Source organism: Aphis gossypii, chromosome 1, assembly GCF_020184175.1.
Source record: "Aphis gossypii isolate Hap1 chromosome 1, ASM2018417v2, whole genome shotgun sequence".
NCBI classification, from domain to species: Eukaryota; Metazoa; Arthropoda; class Insecta; order Hemiptera; family Aphididae; genus Aphis; species Aphis gossypii.
Genome location: NC_065530.1, coordinates 14252694 through 14272322, shown reverse-complemented (window position 1 = coordinate 14272322; position 19629 = coordinate 14252694). Strand labels below are relative to the sequence as shown.

Genomic DNA, 19629 nt, shown 5'->3' with positions numbered 1-19629 from the left:
GGGGAAGTACTAATTTGAAGCTGAAAACGGTTCCTGAGCAAATTCCTTCTCAGAAGTATAAGTGGGTTACTTGGAATTTTTTTATAGGCGTGACTATTGACTAAGAACCTTAAGTGGTTATTAACCCTTTGTGAGTTTTTATGCACACAACGAGAATAGGTTTGTTAAATGCAAAGGTCTTTGTAGAGTAAAATATCAGTTAAACTTAGTATACCAGAAAGTTAAGATTACCTATTTGATGTAAGAAACTTTAATCTGTTATATATTTAAATAAATTATTTTATAAATACATATTCACTCATATAATATGTTTATGTTTTATGTATAGCAATTCTAATTATATTTGATATTTATCATATTATATTAAATCAAATAATAATAATAATAAGTTGAACTTAGTACAAAGTAAATAATCAATATTAATATAAAAATGTATAAATACTTACATTTTTATAACCAACACAATAAAAATATTGTTTTCTTTGTATAGGTAACAAAAAAAAAATAAAAATAGTTTTATGAACCTGATTTTAACCCAATATGTTTTACTGTCACTTTTATTTATATATATTATTCAATATTAATTATTAACAGTTTTATTTTTCTATTTTTAAAATCGTTAATTGATTTTTATACTCAAATGATTAAAAATTGGAAATATAAAGAAATTTTTCAAAGAAAAAAATCATAAGTAAAAATAATAAAATACATGGTCATAATTCAAACAAACCAGATTTATTATGAAATATGATCGAGACTAAAAAACAGTCTTGGTTATTAGATATTTATAATGTGGTGAGTATTTTTTTATTACCCTCGGTAGAGAACAACACATTTCAAAGTAAAAAAAAGCTTAATTAAATGTCTTTGAAGATTCACAATATTGTCACGATAAAATATATGTATTGCCGAAGAGGTTCAGAAATGTATGTACTTGTTTATACTTTTAGAAAACAAATACTACCTATATACTTTACTAAATTATTTTTGTTTTATATTCTTTCATAATAAATATGGTTATTAGTCCAAAATTAATTGATATTTTACTCAAAAAATACACCATCCTAAGGAAAATGAAAAATGAATAATTAATTTACTGTACTATTTTGAAAAATCACTCGCTATTTAATTTTATTACAAAATAGTATATATTTTTGACGTCCATAATTTGTCATACATGCATATTTATATAAAATTTATATCTGCTGTATATCACTCTGCGTCATTATGTTTAAATTACACATTATATAAATATTTCAATTATTTAATTCCATAAGATTTATAACTCCGACCTATTTATTGAATATATGAATATTTCGCAATACTTTCTAATATAGGTACTGAAAAAATATTTTAAGGTATTTAAAAAAAAATTAAACAATTCATTATAAATAAAACTGAATAAAAAAAGCTGTAGATATCCTTTTCTCGAATAAAAGTAATTATAAAACAATTTAAAAAAAAGTAAAACGTAAACCCACGTGATTTGGCAGAATACCCATTGGCCATTATTTTCCTGATAAACAGACATTTTACAACCTTAACAACTTTTCAAAAAACAACCACAAGGGTAAAAAAATAACATTCATTTTTAACATATTTGACTTTGATTCGATTTTAATGGTCAAAATATATGTAAAACAATAATACTCTATGGAAATCATCTTACTTACGTCAATATTTTGTCTACCTTACCATCTTATAAAGCCTTTAATTAATAATGAAAAACAGTATATATATTTTAAAATGTCTTTATATAATGTACCATCTAATGATGTACTTGATAAAAAGAAAATTAATTTTATATTTTAAAATCAAAACTCATACCAGAATATGCAGAAAAATAATAATAATGAATTAAAAGATATTTCATTTAAATATTTATTAGAAAAAAACGAACACGTATTCAATAAACAAAAGAAAATTTTGTTTCACAGTTTTACAAAATTAATAATTGTTTTTTTTTCCTAGAAATTTTTTAGTTCAATATTAATTATTTCACGGTCAAATAAAAAATTAACACAAAGCAAATTAACAACGATTAATAATTACAATTTAAAAATAATATACTCATAATCTATACTTATTCATAGTTTATTAGTCATAATATAATATAAGTATCACTGACAAAATGATTAATTCGGTATTGTATTATAAATTTATGAATTATACAATTATTATAGAAAATTATAGATTATATTTTAGCCAAGGTCTCAATTTATCGTACTACGTCAAAACAGTATTCAGACATGTTTATGACGACGTACGAAATGCATATAATATACTCTGTCTGTACTGTCTGCCCATTTGGTTCAAAAATTAACATACAATAATTAATATATGCGTAAATATATTATTATTATACTTAAAGAAGATGAATTGTTATTTTCAAATTGATCACATTGTGAAACTATAATAACACCGTAAATTTAAACATTTATTGAAAATTAGATAGGTACCTTCTAAATATTTTTAATTTTGTTTATTGGAAATTTCGTGAAAACTTAAAACTAAAATTGGTCGTTTATGGTCGGAATATCTTCAATGGACTTTGAATTAAAATACTATACACGTGTACGTTTTAAAGAATACACATTTATAATGGTGACGGGTTGAATTTTTCTGTGAAATAAATTATCTAGGGAATATTACTTCCTCTGATTGAATGTGAAACTGTAGATTTTTAAAAACAAACAAGACAGGAAAAAGAATTGAAACTTTTTGATTAACGGATGGCATTTTATGTGAAGACACTTACAAGTTTTGGTGCATCTAACCGTCAACGCTTACAAGTTCCCCGAGGAACGACCAAAGCGAAAATTGTATTTTCGGATTTTATACACATCGCTGAATGATCGAAATTAAAATCGTACAACTATGTTTTAGGTGTGTAAAAAAAAAAAAAACCATTAAAATGAACGAATGCAAGCGTGTGTGTAGTAATTTATGAATTACTGCGTTAACATTTACATCAGCCACACACTAAAAGTCCTATTACGGTAAAATGTTTTTTATCGTGTATCATACTTATCCTGGTGATACGTTAATAACCAGATTTGCTAAGCACCCAATATAACCTTTCTGATAAATAATTCTGTGGATCGCAGTTTATGTTTTATTTTTTCGTCCCTATGATGATATTACTTGTTTCTAATGATGTTATTCGATGGATAGATACAACCGTTTAACGATTTATATTTTGAACTGCGAATACGTTTAACTTGTTGCCAATAACGATGGAAGTTTTGTACGTGTGTATGTGGAAAAGGATCCTGCCACTGAACCGAGTACTCGGTGTACCGCTAGGACCGGAAACGCCAACCGATAAAACTGTCGGTTGTTTCGAAAAATAATGGGAGTTTTGCCATTTTTAAAAACTCGAAGTACAATCTACATCTAATTTTCGATTAATGGACTCGCTACGTGAAAGAATTAGAGAACATTTATCACCCTCAAAACAGTGTCTAGACAAAAAGCAAACAATATATAGTTTATATATGTATATACATTATACAAGTATTAAGTACTCCTGACGTTATAAAATGAGAAGCAAAATTACAACACACATTTAAGAACTTTCAGTATTTGAATTAAAATTATAATCGTTATCAAAAACTATAACACCTTATCAAAAAACTTTATTCTATAGATATATTAGTACAATCATAACGTTATTATAATAGTGCTGTTGAATAGGTATATTATGTGAAAACGTATAATTATGAATACTTATTAAAATTAAGACATTAAATATAATACTTATATTATGTAGTGCCGACTAAGCAAATTGGATATAGGATGTACTTTAAAAATGTCAATTTTGAATTTTTTATGACTTTTTTATTATCAGAAAAAAAAACAAACAAAAAATTAACTAACTGGATAATGTCAAGCTATAATATTCTTTTAAAAGAGTGAAAAACCAAATTATGATCATGTAATTTTTAAAAAAATTATAGTAAAATAGCAGCTAAGAAAAGTTTTTTAAACTATTTGCATGTATCATAAGTTTAAAAATAAATAAAAAAACCAATTACTTTAATTAAATATCACAAGGATTTTTTTTAAATAAAAGTTAATTTTATAGAAGAAACGTTTTTTAAATCTCTATTGATTAAAAACATTAACCCAAATTTAATGATATAATGTACTGAGTAGTTCAAGGTATTTATCAAGATATTTGGTTCACATGACTGTTTTCAGCTAGAAGGCAAAAGGTGTTTTGTAAAAGATTTTTTATTTAATTAAAATACAAATGGTTCTATGGAAAATATATTTTGAATTCTTCCTACAGGTTTCTTAAAACTGTATTTGTGAGTTGAATACAACTATTGAATCTACTTTGGAAATATTATTCTATGAGAGTCCTTAAACATTTATACGAAAAATAAATTGAAACTAGACTTTAATAATGAATTATTAGTGATATTACTATAGTTAATACTATTATACATTTTGAATATTTTACACATAAAGACTAATGAATAATTTTAACTATAATATTAATATGATCTAGCTTATTTCAGTTAAAACTTTAAGGCAGTCAGAAAAGTGTTTAAAAAAATTAGGGCGATTCTCAATTATTATTATATAACTACTAAGTATGTACCTATTACTGTTTTTTTTTATTTACATGTTTGAAGACAATTATATTTTATTATACTGAAAAAACCTTTATCAAGTACAAATAGTTTTTGATTGTCCTATAGATAAATAGATTTTAAAATGTTCCATAGTACCATTTGAATATGTTAATTAACAAACTAAGATAATAATTGAACCATTTAACAATCTACATGTATATTGTATGTGATATAACTTCTTGTATTTCTTTTACGGACATTTAATATGGCCTATTTTATTTTTCACGAAACTATTTAATTAAAAAAAAAAAAACTAATATATTATACAATAAATATAACTAAAAATAATTTGTTCTTGGGATAACAGATTATCACTGTATGTGGAAAAGCCATTACCATTTATCACTAGAACAGCTAAAGTTGCAATACATTTTAAATTACATACGTGTTTGTGAGTTTTTGGGTCATACAATGCACAAACTTGTTCTTGTATGTCTATTGTATTTTAACTCCGTCTTATCATTACTTTGTTCTTATAATAATTTTTAAGCAACATTGTTTTGAAACTAACCATTAATAGACTAAATCAGAATAGAAACATTATTTATAGTGCCTTTTTAAACAAGAATAAACAAGAAAATTAATGTATTCAAATTCAAATAAGAAGTACCTTACATATACATATTGTTTTTAAGTATTTGACTAATGAACGTTTCTATTTGAAATATTATTTTGTATTTAACAGAATAAATGGAAATTTCCGTCAAAATATGTTAAGAATATTTATGTGAATCTTCTCGTTATGAAACTTTCACTAATTATTAAAAATAAGGATCAGTATTTCTATATAAACCTATAAAAACCAAGTATTGACTATGAAATATAAATTCTTTCTAGCGTAGTACTTGAAAGAATAATGCTAACAGTATCAACAAAGTTAAATTAGCTACCTAGACATAATAACTCACGATTAAACTAAATGAAAATTCAATTGAAAGTATAACCCAAGTAATACCTTTATTTGCTATAGTAATTATTATACCGTTGTAATTTTAAACACGAAAACCATAAAACTGTAATATTGTCGATCGACGTTATTGAAAAAAATAATGAAAAATAATGTCAAACAGTAATAATTTCACAAGTCTATTATAAATGAGGCGCGCACCTGTCGTGTTTATACTGATGAATAGGGTAGTTGGTTTTAGTGCTAGAACATATTATCAACTTAAACCAGAAAACGTTATACTCCTGGCACTTCTAAATGATCGCGTGAATCATTTGAGCATTGATTGACAACGGGTATCAGGAAAATACATACACTGTCGTTAGTTGTGTTGGTATGTGCAGTGATTTCCTATTTATCATTGCGCACAGCCGTGATTGTTCATAAAACTGTGAAGAAAAAAAACCGAGGAACTCACTCTGCTGTACAGTAGATTTCGATTGTACCTCGTAAATGAATAAATCACTTTGATGGATGTGTTAAATTTGAATTAAATGATATATCGTTACATGCCAATAACGATTATTAGTCGTTACACCGCACCGGAGGCGGTATGTGAGCGTAACTATATTTTTAAGGATATTACTATATTATAAACTTACTGTTCTGAAAGTAATACAATAAGTATATTCTACTAATAAAAAATATAAATCATATCTTGTGTTATTGATTAATACGATAGGATCACGGTACATTAAATAACTTAAAATTGATCTATTTTTTTTTTTTTTTTTTAAAATTATTCTCTGCATATAAAGTAATGACAAGATGGAAAAACTTTGAATAAATAATCTTTGAATATTATTTTTTTAGTATAAACTAAATATTTAACATTATTTTTCAAAAACCAGTATATTGTATAAATATTTCCATTTTTAAATGTAATGGTTAATTTCAGTCTTGACTTAACTTCTTCAAAAAAAAAAAAAAAAAAACAAAAATATAGAGTTTTCAATTAAAAATCAACATTACATTTAAATTTTGAAAGATTTTTACTGTTCTAAAAAATAAAAAAAAAAACAAAAGGCTATATCATTGAAACTCATCGCTTCCCTCAAGACCTAAAATTAACCAATCAAGAAAAAAAGTATCTGAAATAATGCAGTTTTTTTCTTCATAACTATATGCCATAAGAAATAATCACATTTTCGATTTAATAAGTTGGTTAAAATAATATATTAATCTTTGCTAAATTACTAGTTTAATAATATATGGTATCTATATTCATTCAAATATTTGAATTTTCTGATACTTAAAGTTTTCCATTATAGATGATAAAATAACTTCGTATATAATATGAATTGCAATAGTTACTAGTTTGTTTAAACTCAAGTAGAATAAGTAAAGTATAACAATCTATTGTTTTATAATATTATAATATCTATCTCTTAAAAGTTATCTTTGACATATTCTCATTGTGCTGATTAAATTCTGTGAACTATAACCAATATTTGATAATTAATAATTAACTATAAGAATAAACACATAAAAACGGAAATTCATAAAAAAAAAAAAAAAAATGTAAAGCGTTAAGAGAAAATCAAATTTAAAAGGTAAATTAATACGGAAGGAAAAAAACAGCTTATAAAAAATGTAACGTAAATAAAATTATGGTAAAGTAGGTAAATAAAGTGTTATTCATTTATATAAAAAATATTTTGGTAGTTTTCGTCGACACTTCAAAACTATAAATTATGCGTACCGTTAATACTTAATATTATTTTAAGATATATTTATCATTTTTAATTTCATCTTAAATTTTTTCCTACCAAGAATTTCCAAAAAGATTTAAATATAATTTGTACTCGTTTTTTGTTATCCTTTAATTTTAAAACTAATCACAAACGATAAATAAATAAATAAATAATGTATACAAGAATTTTACTCATTTTAAAATATCAAGCAATATAGCCTACAGGAACATCGGGTTATTTCAAATATTTTATTTCTGAATATTATTATTTTACTATTTGAGATAAATAAAATAGTTCAATTTGTCAAAAAAAATGTATTTTTTATCTATATGTTAGAACTATAACAGATTTATATAATATTTTATTATAAAATAATTTCGGGACTTAATAAAAAATATAAATTTTAAAACAGTTTAAATATTTAAAAATTTATGAAAAATGTTCAAATATGATTCGAACCTAGAAAAATAATAAACCTACTAAAATATTATATTGCTTATTAATAACTCAATTTATTTAACATTATAGTCTTGGATACACTAAGGTTACCACATCACACAATTATTTTAGAATTATACTTGTATTGCTTTTCAAGCTATGTTAATAGTAAGTTATTTGCGTAAACATTATTAAACCTTTATAAATTATTATTTTAATTATAAAATAAATAAAAATAATTTTAATAGTTTTTGGTTACTGTATTATGTTCAAGTACTAAATGATTTTCTTATTATGTTTGATTTTCAGTCCTATTTTATAAGAATAAATACTATGCCTTCAATATTAACTAAAACAAAAAAAGAAAACTTTTTTTTATAATACAAAACCTAATTTGATTTTTTCTAGTCACTATATACAATGTTCTCAAATATGATACAAATCTAATATTTTCTTCGAATTATATTTTTATACTTAGGTACATTCATAATATCATTATTCATGTATAATGGTTTAAAAGTGAGTAAAAGTTATTCATAAATTATAAATACTTGATAACAAACTGTTACTATAACTCCTTTCGCACCGTGATAAATTAATTCCACCCACCGGGAGTGTCATAAAAATTAAAATGTAACTACCTTTTTGTTAGGGCAATCTACACATCAATGATTTTAATATATCAAATATTAACTCATAATAAACAAACAACAATTTTAATTTTTAATTGATTTTATACAATATTTATTACTAAATGTAGTTTAATATTTTCCCCGAAAAAATAGAAAACACCTAATAATACATTAATATTTCAAAATATAATCTGATAAATGATTTATCTTGACGAATAATTAAACGATAATTGATTTGGTCCACATTATAAAATAAAATTTATGTACAGCTTATTATGTGATTTTCCCTAAATTTATAAAAAATAATATTGTAACGTCGGAGTATAATGCTCGTACTCGTACTCGTATTTATAATATTTATCAATTTTGTAAACACATTGGCCATCTATCAAATAAACATAAACCGAATCTACTTAAATTGTACAATAGAATAATTATTACTTTACCCAAGGTTATGATTTTTTTTTTTTACAAAGTGCTTAATCCATTTAAATTTCTATATTCCAAAGTTTTAAAAATCTTAACTTTTATGAAAATATATTTTTTACATAATTTTATTTATTTGAATAACAACACACGTTTTTAATTTCATATTTCAAAGCGGGATATTTTTAAGAGTAATTCGATTTTTGACAAAACTCGAATTTCGAACTTGTTGTTAATTAGTTATAAGTATTTAAACTTTTAAGTATAGATGAACTACAGATTAGAGTTCTATAGGGATATCTCCTGAAAAACGTTGGTAAAATCAACCTTTTATAAGTACAATAAGTCTATTCAACCTTACGGAAAAAAAAGAAATTTTCAGAATGGGAAACACAAGAGACGAAACTTTATAGCAAAAAAATCTTGTTGTCACGGACTTATCGGTTATCATTTACTGAATAAATTTTATTCTGGTAAGGTTTCATTCTATTGCGTTTTTAATTAAAAATTCTAGTGTCGGACTACGCAGTTCACTTTTAAATAGAATGAAGATTTTCTTTCTTTTATTAATAAAATTAAATAATTAGGATTGAAAGTTTTCAAAGATATTTAAAACGAAAACAATATTGTTATAACAATAAATCAGTTAAAACTAATATAATGTGGTAATTTCTAGATCTGAAACAACAATATAATATTTAGAGTTATTAAAAATATACAGATAATTGAAAAAAAAATACTTGCCATCTGTAACAACAAGTTGTTCGAAACACAAACATAATTATATTATGATCCATAGATCATACACAATTTAAATTTCTGAAATTTCCGAAAGATCACGATGAACATTACACAAACAGAATACATTAAATATGAAGTTAAATAATATTGTTCAGTACTTGAACACATTTAGAACTATTTATGTTCAATCTGTGCAAAAGACAACGGGAAACTATTGCTCACTGCAAAGTATAACCTTAGTAGTGCATATAACAGTATGAACAGTTGAAAAAATAATTAACTGACTTACTGTTATAAAACCAACCTAATGATTGTAAATCGAATAAAAAATCTAAAATTTAATTTTATAAAACAAACTTAACAGTTACTATACAGTGGTATATTTTTAACCATAGTTTGTGTTAGCAAAACATATTTTAAACTAATATCTATTAATTTTGTTTTATTATTATTTTTTTTTTAAAACAAAAAAACGTACCTGCACTAACTTTTTTGCTTATTCTTAATTAAAGATCATATATAAAAATTTATAAATATTTTTTATTTTTATATAATATAACTGTTGTATGAAATCATAAAATTAATTAAAATATTAATATTTTTACAATTTTTTAATTTTTTAAATAAGCAACATATTAATATGCAACTAATAACAAACAACTTATAACAACTATTTATAAATAAATAAACATATTGGTATTAAATCTCACACTTTATTATTCTATTATAATATTATATCAACAAGGTATTTTTTAGATTAAAGTATATTTTAGAAAAGTATAAACGTTTTTGTAAATTTTTTTTGTGGATTTTTAAAACGTTCCAAAATGAAATAACTGATTAAATATTCCTTTATATAATATTTTTGTGATGATTTCAATATATAAAAAATAAATCTTATAATTAACTAATTATTAATTAAATAAAAATATGTATATGTGTATTAATATCAAAATACAATTTAAACTTCAGTTGAGTGAATCAATAAATAAACTGGAATTTTAAAGTATATTTTAAGTGCTACTCCAATAATTCATCTAAGCTAAACGTGCATCTAAAGCACATAGTAAATAACTGCTTGTTTGAGATTCAGTTTTTTAATATCAAAATAATCAGAAAAATATTTGGCTTTGAAATATGAATTCAATGCATGCATTATTATTTAAAAAAAAAATAAATTACTTGAACAATTTTAAAAAAATCAAAAAATCGTAAATTTTTAACGACTTATATAATTTTTATATTTTATATTATAATGAGTTCAATGTACGTAAAAAATGTATGTTATCTATTAAAAAAAAAAAAAAAAAAACATTAATACTTTTCAAAAATCAGGTTTTTATTTTTAAATGAATAATATAGTTGAAATTGTTAAATTCTACGAATATAGTGATTCTGTCACTACATTTCAGTAAATACAAAACGAAATTGATTCACGGCATTATTATGTTTACTTAATGCAAATAAATACTTCACAACTAATTAGTTCATCATTTAGTATCATTCTATTATTGATTTGTATATATGTGTTTATATACATATATTATATGAGTTTTTTTTTTTTTTTTTTTTTTTATTTAATACAATAAGATGTTCCTAGCCTTGGCTATCTACATCTATTGATATACAATGGATGGTACATTTTTAACAATTTTAACATGATTATTAATTTATATAAAATTTAAATAGTATGATGAATTTGCTATCTAGTATAATATGTACATTAGTGATAGTTACGCCGAGACGTAATTGACTATAATTGAGTAACAGTGAACTGATATAATAATGTTAACAATAAAAAGGTATAAACAGATATAATATAATACATAACAAGTTATAAAACTTAATATTAGACGCTACGAGTAACAAATAGCTACTGTATATTGTGTGGAGTTATTAAACCAGAAGGTCATGCGGACGTCCACGTTTTAATCTACGTTGAGGCGGATGTATGTGAAGTTGATAGTGAAGTGAGCCAGAGGAGTTGAGCAGTGAGGTATGGAAGTTTTTTGATGCGGTTTTAATATGGTCTGTGATTTCCTGGATGAGAAGGTCTTTGTGTAAGTTTGCGTTCCTTATAAACCAAAGTGCGTTGGCAATAATACGTAACACTTTATTTTGAAAAATTTGAATTTCATTGATGTGAGTGGACGCGCATTTTCCCCAGACCGGACACGCATAAGTGAGTAGTGGACGTAGAATTTGTTTATATATTAGAAGAGAGCATTTTTTCTGTATTGGCGATTTTTTATTGAGAATAGGGTATAACATAGAGAGTCGCTGATATGCCTGTTGAAGTTTGGATGAGATATGAGGCTGCCATGTTAGCCGTTTATCCAATATCAAGCCGAGGTATTTTACTGACGAGCTCCAAGGTATATTTACATTGTTAAATGTTAGTTGTTCAGGGGAGCGGTAAGGACGAAGACTGAAGATAACACCTGTGCTTTTAGAACGCATTTATTTGAATACGCCATTTTTTACACCAGTAAGATATTTCATGAAGATGTGCTTGTAGATTTGTAGTTACTGCTTCAATGTTACGAGATTCTGTGAATATTGTAGTATCGTCTGCGAATAGGGCAATATTCGTGCGAGGTGACTGGGGAATATCATAAACATATATATTAAATAGTATGGGACCAAGCTTAGAGCCCTGAGGTACACCAGCAGATATAGGCATAAGGTCTGAGGTGTTATCATTTATTTTAACAGCGAACTGCCTGTTAAGTAGAAATGAATTAATAATATTGAACAAGTAAGTTGGAGTATTAATGGATTTTAGTTTAAACATTAGGCCCTCGTGCCAGACTTTATCGAAAGCTTTTGAAATATCTATAAATACCGCTCCAGTATGACAATGTTTTTCGAATGCAGTATTAATATGTTCAGTTATTCTAAGTAATTGTTGAACCGTAGAATGATTTGATCTAAACCCGAATTGGAATTTAGGTATAATATCTATGGCATTTAAATAGAAAAGAAGTCTAGTGTGAATGGTTTTTTTCAAACAATTTTGAAATTGAAGATAAGAGGCTGATTGGCCTGTAGCTGTCAGGATTTGATTTGTCCTTCCCTGGTTTGCTTATTAGTATTATGTTTGCGACTTTCCATTTGGGTGGAAAGTAACCAAGACGCAATAAAGAGTTAAATAAAGTGGTAATAAACACTAGTCCTTTCGGTGGTAATTTTTTTAACATAAGATTTGTAATTTTGTCATGGCCCGGTGATTTTTTTGTTCGGGAGATTTTTAATAATTTGTTTGATTTCATTTGGCGTTACGTGATTAATAGAATTTTGGACTTCATAATTTGGTAGTTCTAAGGTGTGTTTTACTCTTAGGTCATTGCTTGGATTACAGATATGGTTGGGATAAAAGGTATTTTGCAGCATGTTTGAAAAAACAACACATTTTTCTTGATCGGATATGACAAGTTTATCATCAGTGCGGAGAGGGGGAATGGTGTTGATATCTTGGTTTAATAGTCGTTTTGTTGCTTTCCACAAATTTGATTCACCCGGTCGCATGTTTGACAGGTAACTATTGTATGAGGATACACGGTAATTTTGTAATGCTACTTGAATTTCTTTGGTGAGTCGGTTTAGTATTTTTTTATCTGTAGGGTTCCTATGGTTTTGCCAGATACGTCTGGCTAAATGTTTGCGACGAATAAGTGAAGATATGGAGTGTGGTAAAATGCCAGGACTGTGTATATTTTGCGGTACTGAATTAGAACAGGACTGAGCGGCTTCTGTTATGACGTCCGTCAGATGATCAGCTGTTTGTTCTGCTATTTGAGTGGTAAGTATGCTTGTAGGTATTTTCAGATTAGATTGTACATGGTTAGAGAATCTATTCCAGTCTGGTTTGCCTTTGAATAATGATTAGTTTGTACGGCGGAAAAGAGAGGGTGAGTTAATCGTTATTTTAACAGGTATGTGATCCGAGTCGAGTTCGATAAGAGGTTCATGTACGCATACAAATGGGACAGATTTAATTATTAAAATATCTAATATATCGGGCAGACGGTTTATATCTGTTGGGAAGTAAGTAGGAGTATTTGGAGCTGATATTGAAAAAGGTGTGTTTGTTATGAATGCTTGTAATTTAGAGCCATTTGGATTTGTAACACGGCATCCCCAGTTAATGTGTTTTGAATTTAAATCACCGGCAATTATAACCGAGTTATCTAGGTTCATGATTTGTTCGTAATCTGCGATAAGCATTTGGCGACTAGGAGGTTGATACGCACTGACGAACGTTATATACTTATTGTTTATGTTAATGGAAACTGCTACGGCTTCTAGGTACGTAAGGGCAAGTGTAGGCAGTTGTTGTTGTTTGATTTTGTTCCGTACTAGAATAGCCACTCCGCCCATGGCACGAGATTGTGTAATACGATCAGTGCGATAAATTTTGTAGCCAGGGAATTTAATTTTATCTGAATGCGACAAATGCGTTTCAGTAATGCATGCGATATGAATGTTGTGATGATTAAGAAAAGCTAGTAAAGTATTTCTTTGATTTTTAAGACCGTTAGCGTTCCAGTTTAATAATAGGGTATTATGGGGCTCCATTGGTGTTTAAGTTTAAGCTGTTAATGATGACTGGCAGGTTTTGTATTATTTTGTGCATTAATTGGGTAACAAATGTGTTAATTAGTGGTAAAAGAGTTTTCATAAAATCACTATCGTTATCTGTGGATTTGGCTGATTTGCCTCTATAATTATTATTATTGCTATTACTATTGCACGCAGAGGCGTATGTGTAATGCGTATTAGTGTTATCTTGGTTTGAATGTATATTTTGAGTATTTGCGTTGGGTATTGTGTTTATGTGATTTTTGCTATTGGACGGATTTTTACTAGTTTTATTTTTATTTTTGGTTCTTGATATTTCTTTGTAAAAAGTGCACCCTCTATAATTAGCTGGGTGATCACTATTACAGTTGACACATTTTGGAGGGGCGTCTGTTGGTTTCTGACATTGACTGTAGTGATGGTCACCCGCGCATTTGAAACACCTTGATGGTAGGTGACAGAACTTTTTGGTGTGGGAAAATCTTTGACAATTTGTACATTATGGGATATCCTTGGAGGGCTTACGTGGTTCAACTATAATTATACAATGAAGAAATCTGTTTAAGGAAAATATTTCAGTAGATGATTTTGATAATAAAACTGCTACGATTGGAATTGGCGATTTGAACTGGTTTTGAAGGCGTGTGACTGAAGCAACTTCAAAGTTAAGATCTTGAAGTTCATTGTAAATACAAGCTTCCGATATGTTAACAGGTAGATTTCTAATGACTACAGAAAGTTGTTTATTTTCAGGAAGTTGGTATGTATGGTATTCAATTTCGGTCTCGTCGAGATGTTTAGTTACAGATCTATAGTCATCAATCGAGTTTAAATTAATTTTTAGGGCAGATTTTGTATTAACAATGGAGAAATTGTCGAAAGTTATATTATCTAAAGAAGTATGAAAGTTTTCGTAGTCGGAAATATTATAAACATATATAGGTGGGATTTTAGGTCTGACCTGAGGTTGCTGAGTACTGTCGTTTTCTGTGTTAATGTTCGTTTCGCCGGTGTCTTGTAGAGTTAATAGTGGAGAGAATCTATTTTTACTAGTGTGAGGAGGTGTAAGAGCGGCACTGCTAGTTCTTTTCTTTGAAGTGTCAGGAAGGTTGAGGTGAAGTGTTTTTATTATTGGAATGCATTGAAATTAATTAAAAACACGCGCGATTACGGAGTAACGGAGTACTGCGGACGACTTTACACTACGGCTACTGATAGCCAACTGATTATATGAGTTTAATTAGTAAGTAATTATTACAAATGTCTGTAATAAATGTTTTGATAAAATTTTAATAAGTTTCACATCGGTCAAACAATAATTATTTCCAAAATTAATAAAGCCAGTTGAATATTTCAGTACACTTTTGAAAGTATAGAGAATATAATTTTGTATATTTCCTAAGTGTAGTTTATATTTGTAGAAATTTAAAATCTTAAAAAAGGATTTCAATCTATTATTAATGCTATCGTTATAATATAAGTAATAATTTATTTGTTTTATTAAAATATACTATAATTTGTAAATAGGATTTTACGTTCGTATGTATATATACATATGTATACATTTTATTTTTTGTATAAATTATTGTAATAATTATTTATTATAATTAATAATAATCTACATAAAAATTTAAATTAAAAATTAAGTTTTTAAAATGCAAAAAAGTTTTCTTCAAACTCAGTTGTTATAGTAAATTGCATGTAGCTCGTTAAGAGGCTGATTTACCTACTGTTGCGTCAAAAATAACTTAATCGATATGTTATGACATAATATACATGTTTTCATCGATTTTTACTCGTTAGTTGGTCAATGAAAGATATATGCATCTATTTAAACTAGGTAGCTTATTATTTAATTTTAACACTAAATAAAATACATTAACGTTTTTAAAACTATTTATTTTAAATTATTTAAAGTTATTTCGAAAAATGATTTTGGAAAAAGAATTTTATATTTAAGATAAAATTAATTTTATGAATACTTAATTATTTATTATTTAAATCAAGAATATTTATTTACTATTTATGATGTACAAAATATTTATTGCTGACTAGTGATTATCTCCAAGAATGATTTCTACGGGTGACTTTGATTGAACATACATTTTTAATTTCTTGTACCAAAATCAAAATATACTTGCAGAGTTCTAGATAATGATTTATGTACTATACTAAGTTCATCAAAAATGTAATACTAGATAATGTTTAACTATAACTAAAGCTACGATTTCTACGCATTGCCGTATTGTTTTTCCTTTGTGTCCAAATACATTGGCTGTCAATCATGTCCACGATTTTGCTCATACCATATTGAATAGAACATTTTTTTTACATATTTAGTTATTGAACATTTATTTGAAAAAAAAAAAACTAATGTAAAATCGTATCAATCTAAAAAAAAATATCTATGGTTACTATTTTATTTGTCGTAAATATACTATGTATATAAACAGATAGTTCAATTATATCTAATAAAATATACAGTACTATCATAATAATATATAATATGATATATAGTTATATTGTGATAATGCCTATGGCATTATTATTCATGAGTTAATTTACTTAAATTTTGTACACTGTTTTAAAGAATGTTTAAAGTGAAGGAGCTAAATTATTATGACAATGTGTTCAAGAATTATTTACCGACGATTTAAATATTAATAGTAAAATACTTAAAATCGTGTTATTCGCGATCATTGTTTTATATGAAAACTATTTAATTTTTAATAGAATTAGAATTAAAAATGTGTTTAATTGTATATAAAACCTAGTCTTAGTTATGACCTCATGATTAGAAATTCGATTTTTATTTTTCAAAATTCAAAATCAAATTTTTTCAAAAATAATATTTTCTAGTATAACTGAATTATAATTTCTTTGAACTTCAATAATTTTTATAAATTTTATGTTTAATAGCAAAAGTTTACGGTATATATATTATTATATTTTTGGTATAATATTATAATATAATAATGATATAATATTATTTATTATATTATAAAAATGCGATCTTTATCTTTGTTTATGAATTATAATACTCGTATAAATAATTTATAAATACATTGGTTTAACATGATGTGTAATTTAAAATATTTGCTTATATTTGTTCTTATTGAACACATACCATACAACACGAAAAAAAATAAAAACAAAAAGTCCTCGTCTTTCTAAATTGACAAATACATAAAAATCATTGATTGAAGACCGTTCAACCATTTGAAACAGATGTAAGACACGTAAAAATGTTTTTCTACGAAACTCGTGATTACTAACGCAACAATCAAAGTGATAGGTACATAAATATAGTTACCTTACCTACTCTTCACCCTATGTATCACTCGTAAATGTGATGAAAATACAATATAAATTGAAAATTTCTTAGTGACAAGATGTATATTATGATTTTTCTCATATCGTTTAAATCACCCGAGTACAATATTAAAATATCGATTTCGTGGATATTATAAATCGGTGGTACTAAATGCATTGCCCTATTATCTGCGACAAAAACTAATCCAAAAACAGCCGACTCTCAACGATCCCCTAACAAAATACTAGGTAATGGTTTCATTTTTCTAATTAAGTGCGGTTTACGGTCTCCGACAATAATATTAAGACAGCTTAACGCGGTAACGGTGAGGAATTTATTCTCTGATAAACGGTGGTCTTCTATAACATAATCTTCGAGGTGATATTCTGACGGGAGATATATGTCTAACCACTAATCATCTGATGTCGGGCGTGGCTATTTGTGTAAAAGTTTAGTGCAAAAAAGCAAGGAAAGCTGATCGTAACCCCGGACCAGGACTCTGTATAGTGTATATTATATATATATATATATATAATAGATGCCATCGAGAGTGGGTGAAACTTTTATCACAAAACAGTAAATTAGTTCTCGCTAAATCTGTGTTTGAGGAAACGAATAGGAATATATTATTATAGTGGCTCATAAAATGTCTATTTAATATAATTAACATTAAATAAAAATTATATCAAACGGTTTTCAAAACGATCGTATTTTAATGACTTAAAATCATAAAAAAATCGTTGTAAAAAAGGTATATTAAAAGTATATTTAATAGAAAAATAAATATGATCCATGATAAAATATTCGCCTTTCAAGATACCTATACCAAAACATAATAATATGTGTTTCGCTTCCGTTTTAAGTGTCTGTAATAACGATCATGCTAACGCTATTATCGTGCAACACTACGACAAACTATTAATAATACATGGTTTCAAGTTTAAAACGACATGCCGTCTTAACATACACACTTACCCAGTCAAGTGGTTCTGGTTTTTGTTGGCTGAAAACCGGCCGCCCAAACGTCTGAACAGATGCGGTTCCGCTGACGATCCATTCCTCCGGCCGTCTACGAAACTGTCGTCCAACAGAAATCTGGCTTTTTTCCGCAACAACTGGAAACAAAACACAACACGTCATGTTCCGAACGTTCTTATAGCAAATCGAAAGTCTTGTGAATAGTAAATTACTCGACACATACCGGTAAAATACGATTCAGTGAACCTTTATTTTCAAGATACTATACTTGAGCGTTTCTACGAGTGCACCGATTAAAATTCTTTCGGTTTAAAGTAGGTACGTAACAACGTAACCAACTTTAGTATTTTTCTTTCGTCATAATAAAATTGAAACGTTAAAATTTTAAGTCAAAAAAATGTCTTAAGGTATTAAGACGAGAATTCGTGTCGTTTTCTTTAGGTGTCTGTGTTCCCTGCACCTTCGTATTTAGTTTTCATAGGAAAAAATATATATAGGAAATTATTTGTACTTCGTTTACTCTAATTTTTATGAAAATCTATCATTACAAAATGATAAATATTCCAAGTTAGTTATTGAGATTTCAAAATCTATGTAAAAAAAAAAAAATCAGTATCTTAAATTTTTGATGCGACTGTACCGTGTCTTATTATAATAATTCAATGTGGAGCTGGCGGGAGAATAGGGTTCTTTTTTGGACCATTTAAACGCGTAATTGGGGTCTATCTATTGCACGAGATTGTCTTTGACCACGTAGTAAATTAACATTAGTATGTGTGGCACCCAACGATAAGTATAGTAACACTCATGAAATACATAAACGATGTACACACGCCCATGTACTTGTAATCTTCAACGGAAGATCAAAATACTCAAAACTACTTAATGACCGTAAAATTACTCTGTGTCTAACAAACATTTAATTATTACATTAAGTACTTCGGTTTTATACAGGAAAATATATTGGAATTCATAAACAAGTCTTATTGGAACAAACGATAGGAACAACATTTTAATATTAGGTAGTACATTTTTTTTGAAAATTAAATTTTTACATAAAATAGGTATCTAGTCAATGTTTTTCATAAATAAATAACAATAATATTGTGATTATTTAAAATACATACCAACCAATAAAAAACAGATAGTTAAAACATAAATGTAAAAATTATCAACTTTCGTAATCTTATATTTCAAAAGATAAGTAACCATTGATTAAACTTGTGATATAACATAT

General features: G+C 26.4%; 1 protein-coding gene across 2 annotated transcripts in view; it reads right to left on the bottom strand.

The window, feature by feature from the left end:
- The window catches only part of LOC114120633 (5-hydroxytryptamine receptor 2C), an 86125-nt gene that overhangs the window by 12109 nt on the left and 54387 nt on the right, over positions 1 to 19629 (bottom strand). For both annotated transcript variants that reach the window (XM_050210190.1, XM_050210187.1), the window contains exon 5: positions 18390 to 18529. In XM_050210190.1, coding sequence (XP_050066147.1) covers positions 18390 to 18529 — 140 coding nt within the window. The remainder of the gene's footprint in view (positions 1 to 18389; positions 18530 to 19629) is intronic.